Source organism: Triturus cristatus, chromosome 1_2 (assembly GCF_964204655.1).
Source record: "Triturus cristatus chromosome 1_2, aTriCri1.1, whole genome shotgun sequence".
Lineage (NCBI taxonomy): Eukaryota > Metazoa > Chordata > Amphibia > Caudata > Salamandridae > Triturus > Triturus cristatus.
The window spans coordinates 729,685,931-729,706,670 of NC_140580.1; the positions used below are offsets into that span (position 1 = coordinate 729,685,931).

Consider the following 20,740-nt stretch of genomic DNA (forward strand, 5'->3'; position numbering starts at 1 on the left):
GCAGCATCCATTTTGTGATGCTGAGGCTTGAGTCAACTTTAACCGGGGTTCAAGGTTACTTCCATGTCGTGCCCCTCTAAAAGGGGGGGAATGCTAACCCCATTGCCAGAATTGGCGAGGGGTTCGTACTCCCATCCGTATGACACCTTACTCGACATGTGTGGGTGATGCGATGCCAAAGTTAGCAAATAACCGCAAGGATTATAATGCATTTTAAAGTAGTTGGCCCGCGTCACCATGGAACGGCTATTAGGACTTGGTTCCGCAAGCCGTCGATGGGCTCAGCTCGCGCCAGAGCACCGTCCCACATGACTCCCAGCACTCTGCCTTCAGGATTGACAAGGCCTGCCATAGGAGTGACTGATAGGAATCCATGTGTCCATTTTAGGGTTAGGTGTAGGAATACTACACCTACAGCAACGGGTGATTACACCACGTTGCCCCAGCTGTCATGCAGCCAGTTGTGTCAGATTTGGGCGGCCATCCAGGGGTGGCATAATACATGCTGCAGCCCCTGGTAGGCCCTGGGTACACCGATGCCCTGGATACCTGTGGTATGCTGAGACAGGGACTGACAAGGTGGCCCAGTTCCAATTAGTGGATGCACCTAATGTACATGTGTGTTAATTTCGAGAGAGAACAGCTAGGCTGTGGGTCTGATTGGCAGGCCCACAGCCAGGGAAAGTCGTAAACCAATGAAGCAAAAGCAAAAAATCTGGGTGATCATAGGATTGCAGACCCTACTCTCCTATATACACGTTCTGAAAGCATCGCAGATATATCAACAATGGAAATATGACTTTTTAACAGCTGTTTAAGAAAACCAACCATCAACCCAAAAAGTATCCGTTTTTCTGATTTAGACAAAGAATCCATTTTGCTTATAATTTGTTGCCGCATACAAAATTTGAAGTAGTTCGTATTTGGTTTTAAAATTATAGAAGTTGTAAACAGCACAACTTTTTCATAAGAAAAAAATATTACATAAGAGGAAAATGAGAATTAAATTTCATAGTTAAAAATGTTATGTTGCTTTCTCACTTTATTCAAATTTCCAATTTACCGTCTTATTCATATTATTCTTACAATTAAAACATGGTGCAATGTAAGTATATAAAGTAGCTAGTCTGTGGCTGAATGCAACTGTCTTTCTTCCCCTCTACGCAGTCATGCTTTTAAGTATGTAAAGGACTGAGTTTTGGGTTCACCTACTAGGATTAACAGACAAACTTTAAATAATACCAAAAAGAGGAAGTCTATTTCTACTGCCTACAAAGTCATCTGATGTGTTTGACTGGTCCCTTCCATCTGTTTTACCCCCATTAGAAACTTAAACTAGCGTAAGATTAGCTTTTAACATTGTCTTATCCTATCTCCTGCAGGCTCAAAGTCTTAAAGTGACAAGAAGCTGCATTATGCAAAACTTGCTCTTTTTGAACATCGTAACAGCTATAGTAAACGTTTGTAATCTGTAAAGTGTATGTGCTTCAATGTTAACCTTTTTTCCACTAAAACAAAGTGGTGAACATTACACATCTGTCATTTAAGGCAAATATGTTGACTAAGGTGCATGTAAGTAAGGACATTAGTCTCCAGCTTTATTTCTGCACTCTTATGTCCCTTCTGCTAAGCAATTGTTATCTTATCTTATCTGTGTGGATTAATGCATTCTAAAGTCATCATGGAGTTGGGAGGCAGACCTTTCCTTTGGGTCTACTATTGGCAAGTCTGAGACCCCTTGAAGTTCCTTTCTTGATTGACGTTGCAGGAGGCAAAGCCCCTCCATACCCTCCTTTTCTTCCCCCAATGGAGAAAAAGAAGCATGTATGGGCCAAGGAAAAACCCAAAGAAATGTTGTATTCTTCGTCTGTAAATGTTCCTTGGCTTCAGCCTGTTCAGCCGAAAGGGTTTCTTCATGCTGTGGCCTCTCAACCACAGTTTGAGGCTTGTTGGGAAGCCCTGTTGTCAATATTTGCCCAGAACAACACTTGGGCAGCTACTCAGATTGTCAGGGATTTTACAGTGCAAAGTGTGGCCTCTTCCCTTGCTGTGGTCCTAGTAATGCTTTCATTGCTGGTTTGATGTAAAGGTAGACCACTGTTTCCTGTCCTCCTTTCTGGTCCTTTCTGGTCCTGTCAGGTTGACACCATCATTGGCCATTGATGCATAGACAGATCCTTTACTGGCGCCTCTGATGTTGGTTCTGATGTCCCTGATACACATCATCAGCACTACTCATAAGAGGTCAGCTGTGTAATTGAAAAAGACTGAAGAGGGAACTACCTTGACTGATAAAGGTCCCTTCTCAGTTGTCTTGTGAAGCCTACATTTTTAAATCTCATAGCATACAATCATTCCTCAGAACCTATTCTACCTTCCAGTGAGGCTTTTGCCAAGTGTGTCTGGGAATCATGGGGAAAAGCAACAATCGTCTTCAGAAGTGTCAGGATCTGCATGTAGGAAACCTTACCTGCCACCCTAAGATATACTACTCCAATCTTATCACCTCTCTCCAGAACCCTGAATGTGCATGATTCCTCAGTCCAATTGCAAAGAATACCTTCCTTAATGCCACCTCAGGCCAAGAGTCCAAGAGACTGAATGTTTTTTTGTTGTATGTTTAAATTGTTTTATTGGCATTTTGAAAAAGCAACATCAATAAGGCGAGAGCCTCAGGATACGGTAGGGAGGGGAAGAGGAGAGGAGGGATGTCAGAATATAGACAAGACACAATAGTGTATACATTTTCTTGATGCAAAGAGGAGCAAGCAAAAAACACCACATCAGAGAGACTGTCTAAATCAGTCAGACAAGCTACCCATATACGTATCAGGACTCATAGATCTTGCTGGCGAGGGCATCTGGATTAAGGGCCATATGTATCAAATATCGTATTTGTGATTTCCAAATTGCGAATCCATAGAAATTGCTAGTTTGGAATCATAAAACCGTATGTTTGTTACCCCCGATTCCACAATAAGCGATTCCTACTGATTGCATTCGCAATTGGGAAATATCAAAATAGGAAATCGCAAAATTTCTGTTTCGTAATAGGAAATCGCAGAATAAGAAACAGACCTTTCTGGATGCAGAATGATGATGTCAGACCAGGAAGTTTATAAATATAGGGTGTGGCCACAACTCAGAGGCCTAGGAAGGTGCTGGAAGTAATGAGAGCTTCTGCATCACTACTGCCAGTGTATCACTCCATTCCTGGAGAACACCACGTCTACAAAAGATGGAAACAAGGACTCGGTGAGCAGGAAGAGGAAGGTAAAATTCTCAGAAAAGAAGCTTGAACAGAAGAATGTATCTACGTTATGGACCAACTGTTGAGGAAGGCCTCCATCACAGTACCAGAAATCCAAAAAACAAAGATCTTGAGCAGCATCTTGGAGAATGTGAATTCACTAGGAGTCACCCAGAGGACCAATCCCCCAAATACACAAACACTGGTACAACCCGCGTTCTCAAAAAGGAGAAGGTGGCCAGTAGGACGGTTAAGGGTCGTGGAACAGGTAGTGGACTGTCAAAACACCCCCTCCCACTTGCATGGAGACACTCATCGAGGGACCCTAGAGCCTGAGTGTGTGACAGGAGTGTCTGACACCGATACCAACCAGGATAAGTCATCTTCCCGCTACCTACCTAACATAATGAAGAATAACTCCATTGAGATGCTTGCCCTACCATTACAATGCATCATGGGAGTTGCAGTACACATAAGTTGCTTGCTGTACTGTGTGCTGATGACTACACCAACCATATTTGTACAACATAAACATGTCACAAATGCATGAAGCACAGTTACGAAAATATTGTGAACAAACACTAACCATTTATTTACACCAACTATATACATGTATTTCCACAGTTCAGGACGTGTCAAGAACCCTTGCACCCAAAGGGGTTACTGACACTGTTGTGGAAATTGAGGACACAACATCAATATCCACTCAGCCCATCACCCCAACTCCAACTTCCAAGAGAGCAACCATCTCACCACTGCCAAAGTTTGTGTGGACAGTGATGAAGGTCAATCGCAGAGTAGGGACCCCACAACATCCGAGGGCATGACAGACAGCGTAGAAGCCAAACATCAACAGTCCGCAATGATAACATGGCAGACGACATGGCAGAGAGTTGGCCTGTGTGTGGTGGTTTGGAGTCATCCATCATCTCCATACAGTGTCTGCAAACAAAACAAATACGGACTGTCAGTAGGCATCTGCTCCGAATGTCTAGGTCGTTGCAGAAATTGGAGAAAGGGCAGGACTGGTGGCTAGCTGCAATGGAGAAGGAGCTGTGTGTTCAGAGACAGATGCACAGGCAGCACCTTACACGGTTTTGACTCGTTCACCCATTCCATCGACCATGTGGCAGTAGCCACAACAACACTAGCAAGGCAGACTCTGAACATACAGAATCACATGGGGCACTGCTGTCAGGATGTTGCACATGGGCTGATGCAAGCGACCATAGCCCTTGAGAATCTACAATCCTACAACCTCAGCATGCCCAACATCCTGCCCATACCTGAGAGTGGAGAGGGCTTTAGCCTCAGTGGCACATCTATTCAGGAGCCATGTTTTCTCTTCTTCCTCTCATTTTACGGCGTTCTCTAAGAATAGTGTTACATTAAGTGTAAAACCTTCAATTTTGCCAAAGGTCACTAAATAAAAAAACAAAAAGGTGATGGATGGAATGCTTGAATTAATCTTAGCCACTGATTACCAAAGGTCGCTACTGAGTGTCATGTCAGTAAGTTCATCTCTTTGCTATCGTCGTTTCCTCCTGCTCATCCTTCAGAGAAGGATGAGCATATTTATAATTTGGTTCCAAGAGGGGTGACTAGCCATTCTGTACATAGGACCAGTTCAATCAGGATGGTTAATTGTTTTCTTTGCTTATGAGGTAGCAAGTTAGGTAGGATTTCCTTAGCGATCACATCCTGTTTGAGCTTGCTGGCAGGGTCCCTCCTTGAGTGTTTCAGAGCTCCCTCTTCAAACGTGTTGCTGCTACTTCTGCACTGTTTAGAGGGGAGCCTGTGTAGAGAATATGCAAGGCGACTACTTGGTCCTCTGTACATTCCTTTGTAAGGCAATATTGCTTGGACATGGCGAGGAGAGATTCTTCCCTTTTTCGAAGGACTATTATCCAACCTTTTTTGTGTGACTTGGTGCATGTCCTCGAATCACCAACTGGAGTTATGATAGGGGACTGGTTCATCTAAGGTATCTACAGGAGTCTTCAACCATCAGAAGAACAAGTTACTTACCTTTGGCGGCATTCTTTCTGATGTATAGCCCAGCTACTCCATACTTCTTACAACCATCCTGCTTCCCCTGTCTTGAATTGGGATTAGTTTATGTTGTGTTTTTGATGTATTTATCTACTGTATCTTGGCCTCAGTATGGGCACCAAAACTAGAGTGGAACTAACATCACTGGTGCATAGGTGCTCCTTTAATGGTGGGGTATGCTGTCATAAAGGAAGGCCTTGCAGGTTCGATAACATCATGCTGTGCCCCCTAGGTACAGGTCAGATGGTAATGAATGCAACATTTCTTTATCCCGTATGCATCTGTGAGGGCGGTGCCCGTAAGAAATCTGTTGGAGCTAAATCATACAGCAAAAAGAAGGTTAACAAAGATAAGTGACTTGTTCCTTAGGAAGAAACCTTCCTAGTAGCAATTAATTGAGCAAGGAGGGTGGAAGAGCTCCAGGGACTCTTGTCCTGCCCTCTTTGCACCATTTTCACTAAAGATGAGGTTGCACTGATGATTAGGCCCTCCTTTGTGCCGAAGGTATAGTCTTAATATCTGATAGAGACTACTAGCCGCATATTCCTTCACGTAGAATTATCCCCAGGCGTGAGTCTGGACCCGGAAAACTTTCTTGCCCAGCATCCCTGCGCGCCGGGGGGACAGCATCATGCAACTCCACCCAGGCGTCGTCCGCCCACGTGACGTCAGCAAGGTCACATAAGTCCCACCCCGGCGTGCCTACGTTAGTTTTTTCCTTTTCCGCGTGCAACGCGGATCCGGTTTGTGCTCTGGGCCTGTTTAGGCCTTTCCCTTATGCTATTGCTGCATGTGTGGGAACAGTGTGCGGATGCCTTCGGGCTTTAAAACTTGCACGTTGTGTGGCCGCCTCATGTCGGTGTCTGGTTCTTGAAGCTGTTCTTCCGTTGGGGCGGGTCGCCCGGTTGTCTGTTCCTTGTGCTTTATGGCCACTCGAGTCCTTCTTGCTGAGGCTGTGGTTCTATTGGCTGCTGGCCAGCCCTTTTTGAATGTGTGTTTTTCCTTTGGGTTTTTTACACCATACAGATTGGGCCTTCTCCGTTTCCCCTCTGGCTGCTTGATAGGCCTCCTGCGGTGTTTGTTGCCGCAGGTATTTTTTTGTTGTCCTCTGCTGCGGAAGTTTCCTCCTAAGAGGTTCCCATGTCTTGGGATATGACATGCCCTATGTGGGGCAGGGTTGGCTGTTATATAGCCCTGGTATGTGCTGGGATGTTGTGGTCGCCTGCGGGCTTCTTCACTTCGTGGTGTTATGGTATGTTGCGAATGCAACCTTCTTCTTCGCCTTTTTGCTTGAGTGTTTCGTTCAGTGGTGTCCCTGGCGGCTGGCGGAGCTTGCCAGTGCCGCCCTTTTGTTCTTTCTGCACCGTTGTGCCTTCTTGGAGCTTTAGTGGGACTGTCATCCTGCCTTCTCTAATGCTTTCAGTGGGCCTTGCACTCGGCTCTACCTCTTCTCCCTGTGGGGGGGGATGGTCCCTGCCTTCTGGACCCTCTTGCAGGCGCGGTTTGTACCTGCAGGACGTTAGGCGATTCTTCCCGGGTGACCTCGAGTTCCCCTTTTCGGCTCCCGCCTGCTTCTTGCTGCCGGCGCCGTCCTGTCTGGGCTTGCCTTTGCTCTGCCTCTTCTCCTTGGAGTCTCTAGGTTGCTCTTCTCCTTCGGTGCTCCTTTCCTTGCCTTGGCCAGAGGTTTTGTTGCACGTGGGCATGGGTGTTTGGCCTCTTTGCTCCTTGCCTTGTTTCCTCTGCTGAGTGAGGACAGGCTATCTTCTTCTTCTCTTCTTTGCCCGAACCCCCCCCCCCCCTTGGGGTTGGTGGCCTTTTGCTGGTAGGGGTTTCCCTTTGCCTGGGGGACGGGGCTCCTTGTCCTGTTTTCGGACTCTGCCCCCGTGCGGTCCTCTGTTGTGCCCGGATGGGTGGGCCCTCTCGCAGACCCTCCTTCCTTCCCCTTGGGTATGGCTAGGGTATCTATTCTACGTGAAGGAATCTGCGGCTAGTAGTCTCTATCAGATGTGCAAGTTACTTACCTTCGGTAACGATGTATCTGGTAGAGACGATTCTAGGCGCAGATTCCTTCATGACCCGCCCTTCCTCCCCGTTCTGCGAGGGCTTGTGATTTGGTCTTTTGCACTCGCTTCCCTGTGGTTGGCTGTGTCTTCTATGAGTACATTCTTTACCCTCTTTCTGTCAGGCTGTCCCTTTTTCCTCCCCGTTGTCACATGGGACGATAGGTTTGTTGGTACTTCTGGCTCTTTGCGATCCTTGAGGTTGGGGTCTTTTGGCTGTGCCTCTGCCCTTGTTCCTGATGGGGGTTGTCACAATCTGTGATGGGGATGTCTTCGAGTTTTGTCGTTCCCTGTGTGTCCCCGACTGGTTCTCCTTCCTTGTCTTTGGTTGGGATTGTAGTCTTGTTGCATGTTATCGTGACATTTTTACATATGTCCTTTGTCTCTGGGGAGGGCTGTCTCCTTACTGGCAGGGTTGTTGCTCTGTTCTTTATTCTTTTCTTGCCTTTGGGTACTGCAGTGCCGGGCACTGCTCTTTATGGTGTTGTTCCTCACCATTCCTTTTTCTGCTCTTTCGCACACTGTTCCTATACTCTCACAGTTTTGCCTGTTGGCTCCGCGTTGTGGCGCGGAAAAGTTCTCTGAAGAAAACTGCCGTAGGCACGCCGGGGTGGGACTTATTTGACCTTGCTGACGTCACGTGCGCGGACGACGCCTGGGCGGAGTTGCGTGATGCCGTCTCCCCTGCACGCAGGGATGCTGGGCAAGAACGTTTTCCGGGTCCAGACTCACGCCTGCAAGGAAGGAATCTGCGGCTAGAATCATCTCTACCAGATACATTGTTACCGAAGGTAAGTAACTCGTACTTCACTCAACTGATAGCCACACTTCTTTCTTTTCACTGCTGCACTCTTCCCAAGATAAAGAAGGAATGCACAAATTGGACCCTTCACAGGTGCTCATCCTTTATAGCCACCCATTGCATTCAAAGGCACATTGTCAGTACATAAACTTCTCTAGGCATTAAGCAATATTGTTTCAAATTAGCAGGTAAACAACCTCCATAGGGGTTACATACTCATTCAGTGAGAACCAAAGTGGCTACCTCCGCTCTTCTGCTGGCTGTCCTTGTCCACTTCATCTCTTATTCAGCAACTTATGTACATTTTTTTCGGTAAAATCACTGGATCAGCAGGACGAAATGCACTCTCAGTTTGGGAAAGCACTGCTCCTAGCTTCCTGGTATAGATTGAGAGGGACTACCCTCAGCCCCTTCCTTCATTGATTCTTATAGAGTATTTCACATAAGTAGTCAGATGGAACAACTGTCCCTCAGAAGACAAAGTTTGTTACCGTGGGTAATGTTATTTCTGATGGCAGTGACGTTTTCCACAGATTGTTGATCATCGTTAGTTCCTGGCAGTGTCTCTTTGTAGTTTTTTTTAATTTCATGTTGTTTTTAGGTCGAGCCTAGGGCAGCGCATGCGCTGCTTGCTCGGCTCGACTTTTAGTAAGGGGCTTTTGAAAGTGCTACCTATGCCGGCCACCAGCTTGCTGTTACGCGCACAAGCGCGTGCAACGTGCACAGCTGCCCTGCCATCTGGCTTTCTACAACTGCGGCCGCACCACTGTGCCCGCCCCCCTCCCTCTCCCTCCTCGTCAGCTTCAGTGCGTGCACAGCTGCCCTGCCATCTGGCTTTCTACAAGTGTGGCCGCACCACTGTGCCCGCCCCCACTCCCCCCTCCCACTCCCTCCTCGTCAGCTTCAGCGCGCACTTGTTGTAATATCGCCTCAGTTTTCAGCGTGCAGTCGAAGTGAACAGCGATGGCCTCTCTCACTCAACATTTGCTGTCCCTATGTAATTTGTAGTGTTACTCTCTAGCACGATTTTGATTTGTTATATGCCTAGCATGGACGGCAAAAGGGCGTCTTTCATGAGGCATGTTTGTTAAGACAGGCTGCTGTGGGGGTTGGGCATGCAGCCCAGAATTGGCCAGGCTGGGGAGCCGCAGTAGGAGCTGGGCTCAGGCAGTTGCTTCTTTGGCTCTTGATTTCAATTTCTTAATTTTTGCTTCCCTCAACATAGGCCTTCTCCCCCACACACCCGTGATTGCATGGTATTCCTCTCCTGACACTAGAGGGTATCCGCTTTCCAGTTATGTTCCTTATTGTCTTCACTACAAGTGATTCGTAATTTTGCAGCCAGACTGTAAATAAAAGCTACGTAAAACTGTCCTGCTACACCAATGCTTAGGTAGCCATATTTCCTCCAAAAGAAGCGCACTAAATTTTCACGGCTTTCCATATTATGCAATGATTTCAGAACCACAGGAAAAATGACATTTGTCTTTCGGGCGCTCCTTTTCCCCTTGTAATAAAGTCTTTCTGGTGTTCTCATTTGGCCATTTATCGCTTTTCCAGAAACCATGCACCTTCAGTGGTTTTACACTATCTAATCAAAGATTTCACCTCAAGAGTACCAGATTAACAGCCAAATACAGTAATAAGCAACTGGCAGATGACCAGTCCAGCTTTGCAAAGGGTAACACTAGAGCACAAGACCCCACGTTTTCAGTTACATTTGAGAAAGAAACTGGCCTATTTGAACCTGTGTTTGTGCTCACTATAAAAAAATTTAACCTGATACCCCAAGAACAGTCTTGGTGCATTATTCATTTAGCCAATTATTTGAACTTGCATGTTGAGCAATGTCCATTGTAATGGGAGTCTATTTTTCGTTGTGACCATGAACAATAAAACAAAAAACGCATAGCTTTTGATTCATTCTATAAAAAAAAGAAGGAAAAAAAAGGCCTTGCTCTTTCAGTTTGTCTTTGTTTTGGTCTTCGTTACTCAAGATTGCTTGTTTACAATAAACAACAAATTGTGTTGTGGTTCGCCCTAACCTTAATCGACCTCTTCACCACCACACCGCCTTCACAGTGTAAGCCACGAAATATATTGAGTTGACCCATGTTACATGTGTAAACACACATTTAAGTGAAAATGCAGTATTGTGCACAGTACCAGATGCTAACGTTCCACAGTCTATTGCAAGCACAAAAATCTTGCTTACATCAATTTTCCAATCCTCTCGTTCGCCCAGTACATATTTTTCACCTTCTTTGTAATAGTTCAAGCCAGCCTAGTTTGAGCACGCAAAGCGCTCCTACCCCAGGGGGGGCACAAGACTGAAGATGCGATTATGCACCAGGGTTATATTTAGACGTTGTACTGATGTAGTAGGAAAATGCCAGTTTGTATCATGCTACGCCCTGCACTTGGCCACACAGTCGCGTTCTTGTTTGAGAGGTAAGTGTCAGTTTTATCACTTTTAAAAGTCCTACTTTTCAGAGCTCTTAAGTTGCAGCACTCCATAAAAGTGCTTGGTGTACAGAAGCGTGGCTAAAAGTTGAAAACAAGCATTGGCATAGCCAATAGGTCTCGCCGTTGGGACCTTATAAGTGTTTAGCCATGCAACAGTTAATGTTGTTGCACCAAGGATTTTGTGCTGTATAACTAAATACTTATAAGGTCCCAAAAGCGAGACCTATTGGCTATGCCAATGCTTGTTCTTTTTGGCTCTGCCCTTTGCATTCTTATCCTTGGTGAGGTGAGGATGTCCAAAGATCCAGCTAGACATTTTTGGATCCAGTCTGATGCTGTGGAGGGCGTTTCATCGAAGGAATTGGCGGTAGCTGTTGAATAAAGATAACGAAATGTATAGAAAAATTGATAAATGTATTCTAGATGCAATAAGGAGGCATAGCACGAATACAAATTCCAGATGCACTGTTCAACTGTCGACCCTGGAACATGGAACATCAAACGTACAACGCAGGTACTGTGTGCCATGTTCCAGGCTGAATAAATGGAGAAAGAAATTAAACTGAGCATATGAAAGCAAAATGTAACACATCTCACCCCTAACAGAAAATCAAACAAAGCATAATAATCAAGTTAAATATCTACCAGGTAACAATTTTGGACGAGCATTGTTTTTGACTCCTGAAGCTACAGAAGGTGTAGGTACAAAAGTATCAGAGGACACATTCTCAGAATTGCATAAGGAAGATGAATCATTACTGTTTAAAGCCTTACATTTAGCAACTCTTCTCAGATTCCAAACCCTACCATCTTGGGTAATAACACTATTCTTACACACTTTCACAATCTTAATAGGCTGATCGAATTTGGAATAACCTTTTACCAAAAAAAATGGTTTTTTGATTCTTACCCATTCTCCCACCACAAAATCATGAGTTTTAACTTTCATTTTAGAATCAAATGCTAATTTCATTTTGTTTTGTTTTTCTTCTACACGTTTAGCAATCATGTTAATGTCAAGAGTGTCATTATTAGAATTGATCTTCTTTATCCACCACGGACAGATATCAGAAGAGGGTTCTCTCCCCTTCAATAGTCTAAAAGGACTTACACCTGTTACAGAATGTGGAGTAATGCGATACATCCATAACTTTCTCCTCACTATATCCATCCATGGCTCAGAAGATCCATTAGCTGACTGAATACTGTCTTTAAGAACACGATTTAAACGTTCTACTTGACCATTTTCTCTTGGTTCATACAGAGACGTGGTATAGTGTTTAATACTACACAATAGAAGAAAATCTTTCATTTCTTGTGAAGTAAGTTGAATGCCATTATCAGTCACTAACACTTCTGGAGCATCTTCACGGGCGAAAACTTCTTTGAGAAAAGTGATAATTACTTGAGATGAAGCACTTGCTACAAACTTAACCTCAGGCCACGTGCATTCAAAGGCAAATGTTTAAAAGGAGCAGATATGTCAAAAGCCACTTTCTGTCAAGGATAAGCAGGCCAAGTGATAGGATTGAGAGGAGCAGAAGAAATTTGGAGCATTTTGTCACTACTAATACATTCTGGACACTCCCTGACTGTTTTCTCTACCATCTTGTCAAGTCCAGGCCACCAAAAATTAGCCCTAATAAGTCGTTTCATTGACGACATACCCAAATGTCCCTGGTGTGAAAGTGACAACATCTTTATTTGCATCTTAACAGGAGGAATAATTTTCCCACCTTTGAAAAGTAAGCCACCTTCTTCTTCAATCTCAGAAGATATGTGACAAAACGGAGCAATTTCATCATAGACAAACTTTTCCTTGGGCCAACCTTTTCTTATGTACTCAAAAATCTGTTGACACAGAACATCATCTTTCATTTCCCTTGACCACTCACTCTCAGACATGTTCATAAATTCATTGGAAACAAAATCTTTTACAGTGGTAATGATATCCGCATCTTGTGTCACTAGGGAGATACGTTCCCCAGAGCATGGTAATCTAGATAGAAAATCGGCAGTGACATTACTCCTGCCCGGAACATATACAACCTCAAAGTCATATTCTTGTAAACGAGAGGTGAGACGGGCTATGCGGGCAGTAGAATTCCAACCACCTCCAGGGGATAAGATTCCCACAAGAGGCTTATGATCAGTCCTGAGAATGAATCTACTTCAGCAAATATAATTTCGAAAATGTTCAATAGCCCAGATACATGCTAGCAATTCGCTCTCAATTACTGCATATCTCCTTTCTGTTTTAAAAAGAGTTCTAGAAGCGAAGGCTACACACCACTCATCTCTCCCAGAACATTGGCTAAGAACGCCACCCAGTCTATAAAGACTGGCATCCACAGTGATGATGCACCTTTTATTAAGACAAAAGGATTTAAGAGTGGGTGCATTGATAATCTCTCGTTTAATATCTCTGAATGCCATTTCTTGTACCTCAGACCAAACAAATTCAGAAGATTTCCTGGTTAACTCTCTGAGAGGCTCCATTTTAGTAGCGAAATTCTGTATGAATTTACTATAATACTCGCATAAACCAGCGAACGAAAGGAGTTTTTCCTTATTGTCAAGAGCTGGAGCATTTATGATTGCATCAACCAAAGCTTTTTTGGGCACAACACCTTCACCAGAAAGAGTATGTCCTAGATATTCAACTGATTTGCAAAAAAATTTACACTTGGAAGCTTTAAGTGGTAGGCCAGATATACTCAATCTAGAACATACCTCTTTTAAGTGATGAAAATGTTCATCTACATTTTTTGAGAAAATAAGAATATCATCTTGGAAACACTTAACAAACATGTTGACATCCTTGAAAATATGATACATCGCTTTTTGAAACACAGATGCTGCTGAAGCTAAGCCAAAAGGCATTCTTTTAAACTGAAGCAATCCATGGGGTGTGATAAATGCCGTGAAATGTTTGGAATCACTGGTGAGCTCAATTTGGTGGTAAGCAGACCGAAGGTCAAGAGTAGAGAAAATACAAGCATCATCTAACATACATATCATTTCATTGATATTGGGAAGAGGATGACAATCAGTAATCAAATTTGCATTTAATGCCCTCAAATCAATACAAAGCTGAATACTGTTGTCAGGTTTACGAGCCAAAACGATCGGAGAAACCCATTCAGATGACTCGATCTCTTCAATGATATCATCTTTAACCATAGAGTCTAAGATGTCTTTCAGTTCTGCTCTAACACTAATAGGAACACCCCTTAATTTTTGTTTCACAGGAACAGCATTTGACTTGACTTTACTCCTATGACTAAAACCTTCAAGTTTACCCAATTTATCCGAAAATACTTGAGGATATAAATCCGTAATTTCTGCTCCAGATACGGATAATGCAAGTACTGAAACTGGTTCCTTATTTCTTGGATTTAAAACAATACCTAACTTAGCTTGGTCACGCCAACCTAAAACATTTACACCTTTGAAAGCTATATATAGTTTGATGACTGCGGAGTTGCCTTTAAAGTTAATAGGTACAACCATGAACCCTATAAAATCAATCTTGGAACCATCAAAATTGAACGCAATAATATCTGGTTTGCAGAGAGAATCACAATCAATCAACCCTCCTAGGCATTTTGTGCAATAATCCATAGTAATTATAGTCCAAGGGGAACCAGAATCTGCCATAAGTTCCAACTCTCTTTCCATGATGTAAACAATACACTTGGGCGAAGAGATAGTATCAAGCTCAGGGTCTTCAAAATTGTTTTGAATGGAAACCACAATGCCAGACTCTATATCCCCTTGATACTGATCCTCAACAGAATTATTGTGAGAAACATAAGCAACTTTACCTTTATTTGGAGTAGAAGAAGACGATTGAGGATTTTTTTGTAAGCTGAATTTAAGTAAATTTTTACACATTTTAGAAAAATGTCCATTGTGTCCACATTTATTGCATTCCTTACCCATTGCAGGACAATGTGGAAAGGACGCAATATGATCAGGATTACCACATCTGTAACAATAGAACTGTTTAGATCTGTTGTTACTTTTGTAATTGGAAACAGATTTAGAGGTACTAGGACTAACTACACCAACCTCACTATTTGTACTGGGTTTGGTATCCTTATTGAGGGATTTAATCCATTTATCAGATTGTTCTAAGGCCTTGGCTGTACTAATGGCCAATTCCAAACTGGGATCACCTAAAATCCACAACTGCTCTTGTACCTTCTTACTTTTAACATGAACGATTATTTGATCCCTAATCATTTCGTCTGTCATCAAACCAAAATTACAATGTAGGGACATTGCACGAAGAGCTGTAACAAATTGATCAAAACTTTCATTTTCATCTTGAGCTCTGGTGTAAAATTTGAACCTGTTGAGTGCTACACTAGTGGTAGGTTTAGATCTGCCTTCTATACGTAGACCAGCTTCATCGTAAACATTATAGTCACCTCCAGATCTAACTGGAGGAAGAGTTTTGTACACAAGTTGGCCTTCTGAACCTAAAGAATGGAGGAAAATATTTTTTTTCCTTTCAGCGGACATACGCTCACCATCTATGGCTTTAAGAAACGTACAAAATTCCTCCTTCCATCTTGTCCACGGGATAGGTGGTTCTCCCTTTGATTGTAAAAATTTAGAAGGTGGTCACATTAGAACATTAGTAATCCAAGTGTGTCTGCCATTGACCAGAATCGGCTAATACTCCTTAGAAGATGTCCTATAATACAATATAAGTACTGTAACACTTTCAAAAGTACATACTATACAAAATGATAATCACAGTACGAGAGTATCCTGAAAAAAAATTAACTGTTCTTATATTTTCACAAGCACCTGAATATAGTTTGTCACTGTAATAACCTGTACGTTTTGTTGTTGCCCCTTATTTTATTTGAGTAATTAGTCACTGGGTATATGCTGTTAGATTGAAGATAACAGTAGAACACAGGAAAGTCTCCCACACTACCACCAAGCATGTAAAACTGCCCAGAAATGAAGCGCTAGACTAAAACACAGAAAAGTGCAGCAGCGGTCGTGAAGTTGTCTCTAATAAGTTAAGTATAATAATTATAGTAAAGTATCTGTAGATGTACCACCAAATATGTGCAGATTACGGAATTTAAAGCGGCAGCAAAGTCACTACTGTTGTCGTTCCAAACAAAGTTTACCATATGACGGAGAATCTCTTTCCGATGTTGTTAGAAGTTCGTGTTCCAGCTTAAAATGGCTGATATCGTAATGACGTATGACGCAGCCAATGAAAAGCCACAGAGCAGGCGTGAGAAGAGCGTAGGGCAAAACGTCACTCTGGGTGTTCAAGCAACCCCGTTGGCAAGGTGATGTGACGCGAGAAGAGCGTAGTGAAAAGCGTCACCACTGGTATCTAAGCAACTCCGTTGGCCAGGTGACGTCGTCCTCGGAACAAAGAAACTGCCGAAAATAGTAGAAGATCCATAAGATCTTGTCAATAAAGCGTTGAAAGACGGTATTTCCACCAATCGATTTAGCAAGTGAAGCAGGTAACTCGCATCCGAAGGCTTCCCGTCTTGAAGACGAAATCAGGTCCAGAAAACTCTACTTGACCTGTGCCTCAGGAACGTGGTATGTAGAGCCTTCTTCCACTCGTCGCCAAATTTGTTGAATAAAGATAACGAAATGTATAGAAAAATGGATACATTTATTCTAGATGCAATAAGGAGGCACAGCACAAATACAAATCCCAGATGCACTGTTCAACTGTCGACCCTGGCACATGGAACATCAAACGTACAACGCAGGTACTGTGTTCCATGTTCCAGACTGAATAAATGGAGAAAGAAATTATACTGAGCATATGAAAGCAAAATGTAACAGTAGCTTTCACACTATTTGGAGATATTTTTTAAACCTTTTTTGCAAGGAGCGATGCCTCTGACCAGTAGTACAGAAGTCAAACTTGGTAATTTGCAGTGTGTGGTTAGAATCGCTCTTCGACTTGATAGAGAAACCCCTTGATAGATCACTCTACCTAAAAACTAGGTTCGGGATTCTTCCGGTGAACGATTTCACCTCCAGGTGGAAGAACCAGTGTGTGGTTCTGGTGGGTTTTTACACCTGGCCACTTTCAAAGATTGTTTGCAACTGCTGCTTTGCGCATGACACTTGTTCAGGGCCTAGACTTCATGATTTTTTTGTTGTTGCTTTTATTTACATCACTTATGGACATCCTGTATTTAAAGTAAATATCTACAATTTGGTTTTTCAGTGCATTACATGTTTATGTCTCGCCTACCGACCAGCGGAAGCTGTCTTTTTGTTAAAAGACCGGACGTGAGCTGACAGTAGGATTATATCCCGCCCATTGCATACCATTAGTTGTCAGTCTCATTTACTTGCATTTTGTTCATTAGATTGTGTGGGCTTTCCTTCCTGTTCTTGTTTTTACCACCCCTGAAGCATGGCAGCATTACTTGTGCTCTTCCACTGCTTACTGTTCAGGCCCTGTGTTTTCTATTTTCTTAAGCACTCAATGAGAGTGCATGTTTTTACAGTTGTCTCCCTTGTGTATTTCTCTTCCACCCTTCGCAGCGCTTCGTGTTGCTCCCTCTTGCCCATTTGCTTTTACCTCAGCACCCTCTGTGTTGCACTTACCCTCGTATGCTCCCCTGCTTTGCTTTCAAGCATGTATGCTCCTCCTCCCACTCCATTTTGCTCTCTCTTGCCCATGTGCTTCTCTCTCTTTCTCCTGCACTCCATTTTGTTGTCTCTTGGACATGTACATGTACTTTTGCCCCGCCTTTTGCGTCACTTCCGCCACCCTATTTATTGCTTCCACCACTACCCTCTGTGTTTCTCCTCCCATCCGCTTAAAAAAATCTTTTTTTAAATTCACACTATTCTTGTATGTGCACAAATGTGTGGTATGCACGTCTACAAAATGGCGAGCGTGGCTGCGACATAGCTTTTTTCTTTTTTGGTTTACTCTGTAGCAGTGCTGCACAGCATCAGGAATGTACAGCATTTCTGAAACAGTTGGCAAAGTCAATAGGTCACATAGGGGAGACCTATTGGTTTTTCCAATCTTTGCTCTGAAAGAAGTAATAAAAAGGAACATTTTTATCATATCTGCCTTGTTGGATTTGATGTTCAAATTAGCAGTATAGATTCACCTCATCCTTGTCTCTTTGATTCAGTTAACCCATTTCTGACCCCACTTTTTTTAGTAGAAGGCTAGATAGAAAATGGTTATAAATAGCCATAAAGGATGTTATGTGGAGAAGTGCGAAAGAAGCACCCAAAAAACAACAACACTGTCTGAAATGGTACCAGCCTCTTTTATGATTAATATGAAATATTCCAGAGTTGGGAGTTTACATGTGATGCTTATCTGGTTGATCTACTGAATGTCGAAAGTGCCTTCTTCTATGTCACATGTCCATTGATATCATTAAATTACTATTTTGAGTAAATAATAAATAATGCTAAGGTGCACTAGCACAAAGCTAGTAATTATACCTTCCACATATTTCTTCTTTGAGATTCTGTTTTTCATAAATTTAGTTTAGTCTTATGTTTTGTTGCTTCTTCATTTTCTCCAGGGAGGATGATTTTTCTGTTATCATACTGTAAGCTGGCTACCTCCCCGTCATGTTTCTCATATTCATTCTTTTCTGGGTTTTGTACTCATTAAAGCAGTTGAAAAATTATTTATTTTATCTCTTCTAATTAGGTCTTTTCATGTCGGCTGGGAAATGAACAAGATACTGCTCTGTCCATCATTGATCCTGTACATGTTCAAGTAGACCTTGTAGGGAATTCTTCCTACAAAAGCAGTTCTGGGCTTATGGATGCATTTAACAGTGAAGATTTCCCTCCTTTACTTGAGGTAATAATGCACTGCACTTTAGTTGGGATTGACTTTAATTTGTTATATTGTCCTTCATCAAATCTTGATCGTTTCAAAGTATATGTAGATTTTCCCCCCAATTTTAGGTGATGTTTGTGTGATCAAAATATGATTCTCCTCCCTCTGGTATCGAATTCACCACTCACGTCCACTGCATACAGAAAGGAGTCAACCCAGTCGGTGAAGATACACAGGCAGTATTTATTTAGCACTTCAAAGTGGTTCAAGTCTACACAGTCTCAGATAGAAAGTGTGCCAGAGTGCGCACCCTTCAGACATCGCAGAAGGCTTCTTATACGTTTTCAGGACAAAGACAGGATATGTGGCACTCGGAGTTAAGATCAACCAAATACAACTGGTTATGCAAAAACAAGCCCAGACACTTCCTCCCACCCATATGCTCTGCGTAACTGAAATGCCGTGCACAACGGAAATTTGCAGACACAAGACAAGGTCAGAGAGATTAGAACTTTCCAAGACGTTACAGGTCTCACGCACACATTTCTCAGAAACCAAGCCACCTGCAGGAAAAGGAAACTTACAAAGTTGTTTAGCAAACCTAAGATAGAGAAAGGAGATGAAATGGACGGAGTGTCTAAAATGGTACAGTTGAAACATCTAAAATGGCGTAGCTAATGCTAACACATTTAATAAAAGCAATTTCAGTTTAACAAACCCTCCTTTTAGCATTAGCTAAAACCTTTGCTACTAATCCTTTTATGACATCATATACACAAATAAAGGTACAGTACGAGCATCATCATATACCTTTTCCATGCTATCATAATGAGTTACAGCAAAAACATTTATTGGAACATATGGTAAAGGTGTAGGTGCAACAGGAGGGGAGATGTCAATAATAGCATTGGACAGTTGATACATTACAGGAGGAACTTGCTCGAGAACATCATCTTCATCTGCTAGGACCCCTGTGTCTATTAGCATTATAGCCTTCATCTCTTTCTGCTGCATCAATTGCTTATTTTGCTCATGGATTGATATCGGAGGTGGTCTAAGTGATGCACAAATAGAGGAACATGAAGTGCATATCAAAGGAAGACATTGAATGAGTATGCAACAGAATATCAGGATTGCCACAAAGTAAATAATTTCTTTTAGTATCCAACCCCAGTCGCCAAGGAAAGACCAACTCCAATCATCACTTTCCATTCCCTTCAAATTGTCCACAATCTCCATAATATGTTCAGTAATGTTCTTCTCCAAATTTTCTGTACCCATCACACAGTGGTCGCCGACAATGGCACTCACCCCTCTGCGCTCTTAGCCAGCATGAAATCCACTGCATACCTAGTCTGCTCTGAATAAACACGCATGCTTTACAATTGAGCTATGATGTCTGTGAGTGCTGCTACGGTGGTATTGCATAGTATTTGTAATTTGGACCCAAAGTATTCTCTGGCCATTGCCGTGCCACCTAGAGTGAATATGGAAGACAGGATATACCCAAACGTTATACCATTACTATAGTTGTTTATCTCCAAATCAGTTACCCCTTCACAGAACTCCTTTGTCAATGTTATTTTCACCCATCTTACCCTTAGTTCGGTGTTTTTACAGGGAACTCCTAAAGGCAGTACCATCCCTAAAGCCACATCCCCAGCGCGATTGTATACATTTGATCTGAAAGAAACACGTTAGTTAGATTCCTCACCTTAGAATATCCCCAGGCGTCAGACTGGATCCGGAAGATTTTTCGTCAGCAATACCCCTTGCGCGTCGCTAGGCGTCGTCTGCGGCTCCGCGTCCGTCGTCGGCGTCGTGCGCCGGGATGACGTCGTCGGAGTACTTAGACGCCGCCCTCGCGCGCTGACGTCAGTTCTTCTTTTTTCCGCGCCAGTAAGCGCAGATCCGGGAGAGCTACCCCTTTTAGTCTTTTTTGACTAAATCTTTTTTGATCATTTTTGATCCTTGTCTGTCGACATCTGGTGCCGGTAGGATGCCTGGGTTCAAGGCTTGCGAGGATTGTCATCGACTGATGTCGGTGACCGATCACCACCGCCGGTGCCTCTACTGCTTAGGCCCCGACCACGACGCGGAGTCGTGCAACGACTGTCAGGCCCTGACTTCGAAGGCTAGGCGGGAGCGGTCCCGCAAGCTTCTCGAGCTTCGCCACTCGGCTCCGCGTCGTGCGCGATCCCGGTCCAGGAGGAGGTCCAAGGATCGCTCGCGGAGCCCTAGCCGACGCCATCGTTCGTCCGGCTCCAAGTCGTCGGGTA

General features: G+C 43.3%; 1 protein-coding gene across 2 annotated transcripts in view; it reads left to right on the top strand.

Annotated features, from left to right (window-relative positions):
- The window catches only part of VPS13D (vacuolar protein sorting 13 homolog D), a 2,738,381-nt gene that overhangs the window by 964,745 nt on the left and 1,752,896 nt on the right, over positions 1 to 20,740 (top strand). For both annotated transcript variants that reach the window (XM_085608633.1, XM_085608634.1), the window contains exon 33: positions 18,327 to 18,482. In XM_085608633.1, the coding sequence (XP_085464759.1) occupies positions 18,327 to 18,482 (156 nt within the window). The remainder of the gene's footprint in view (positions 1 to 18,326; positions 18,483 to 20,740) is intronic.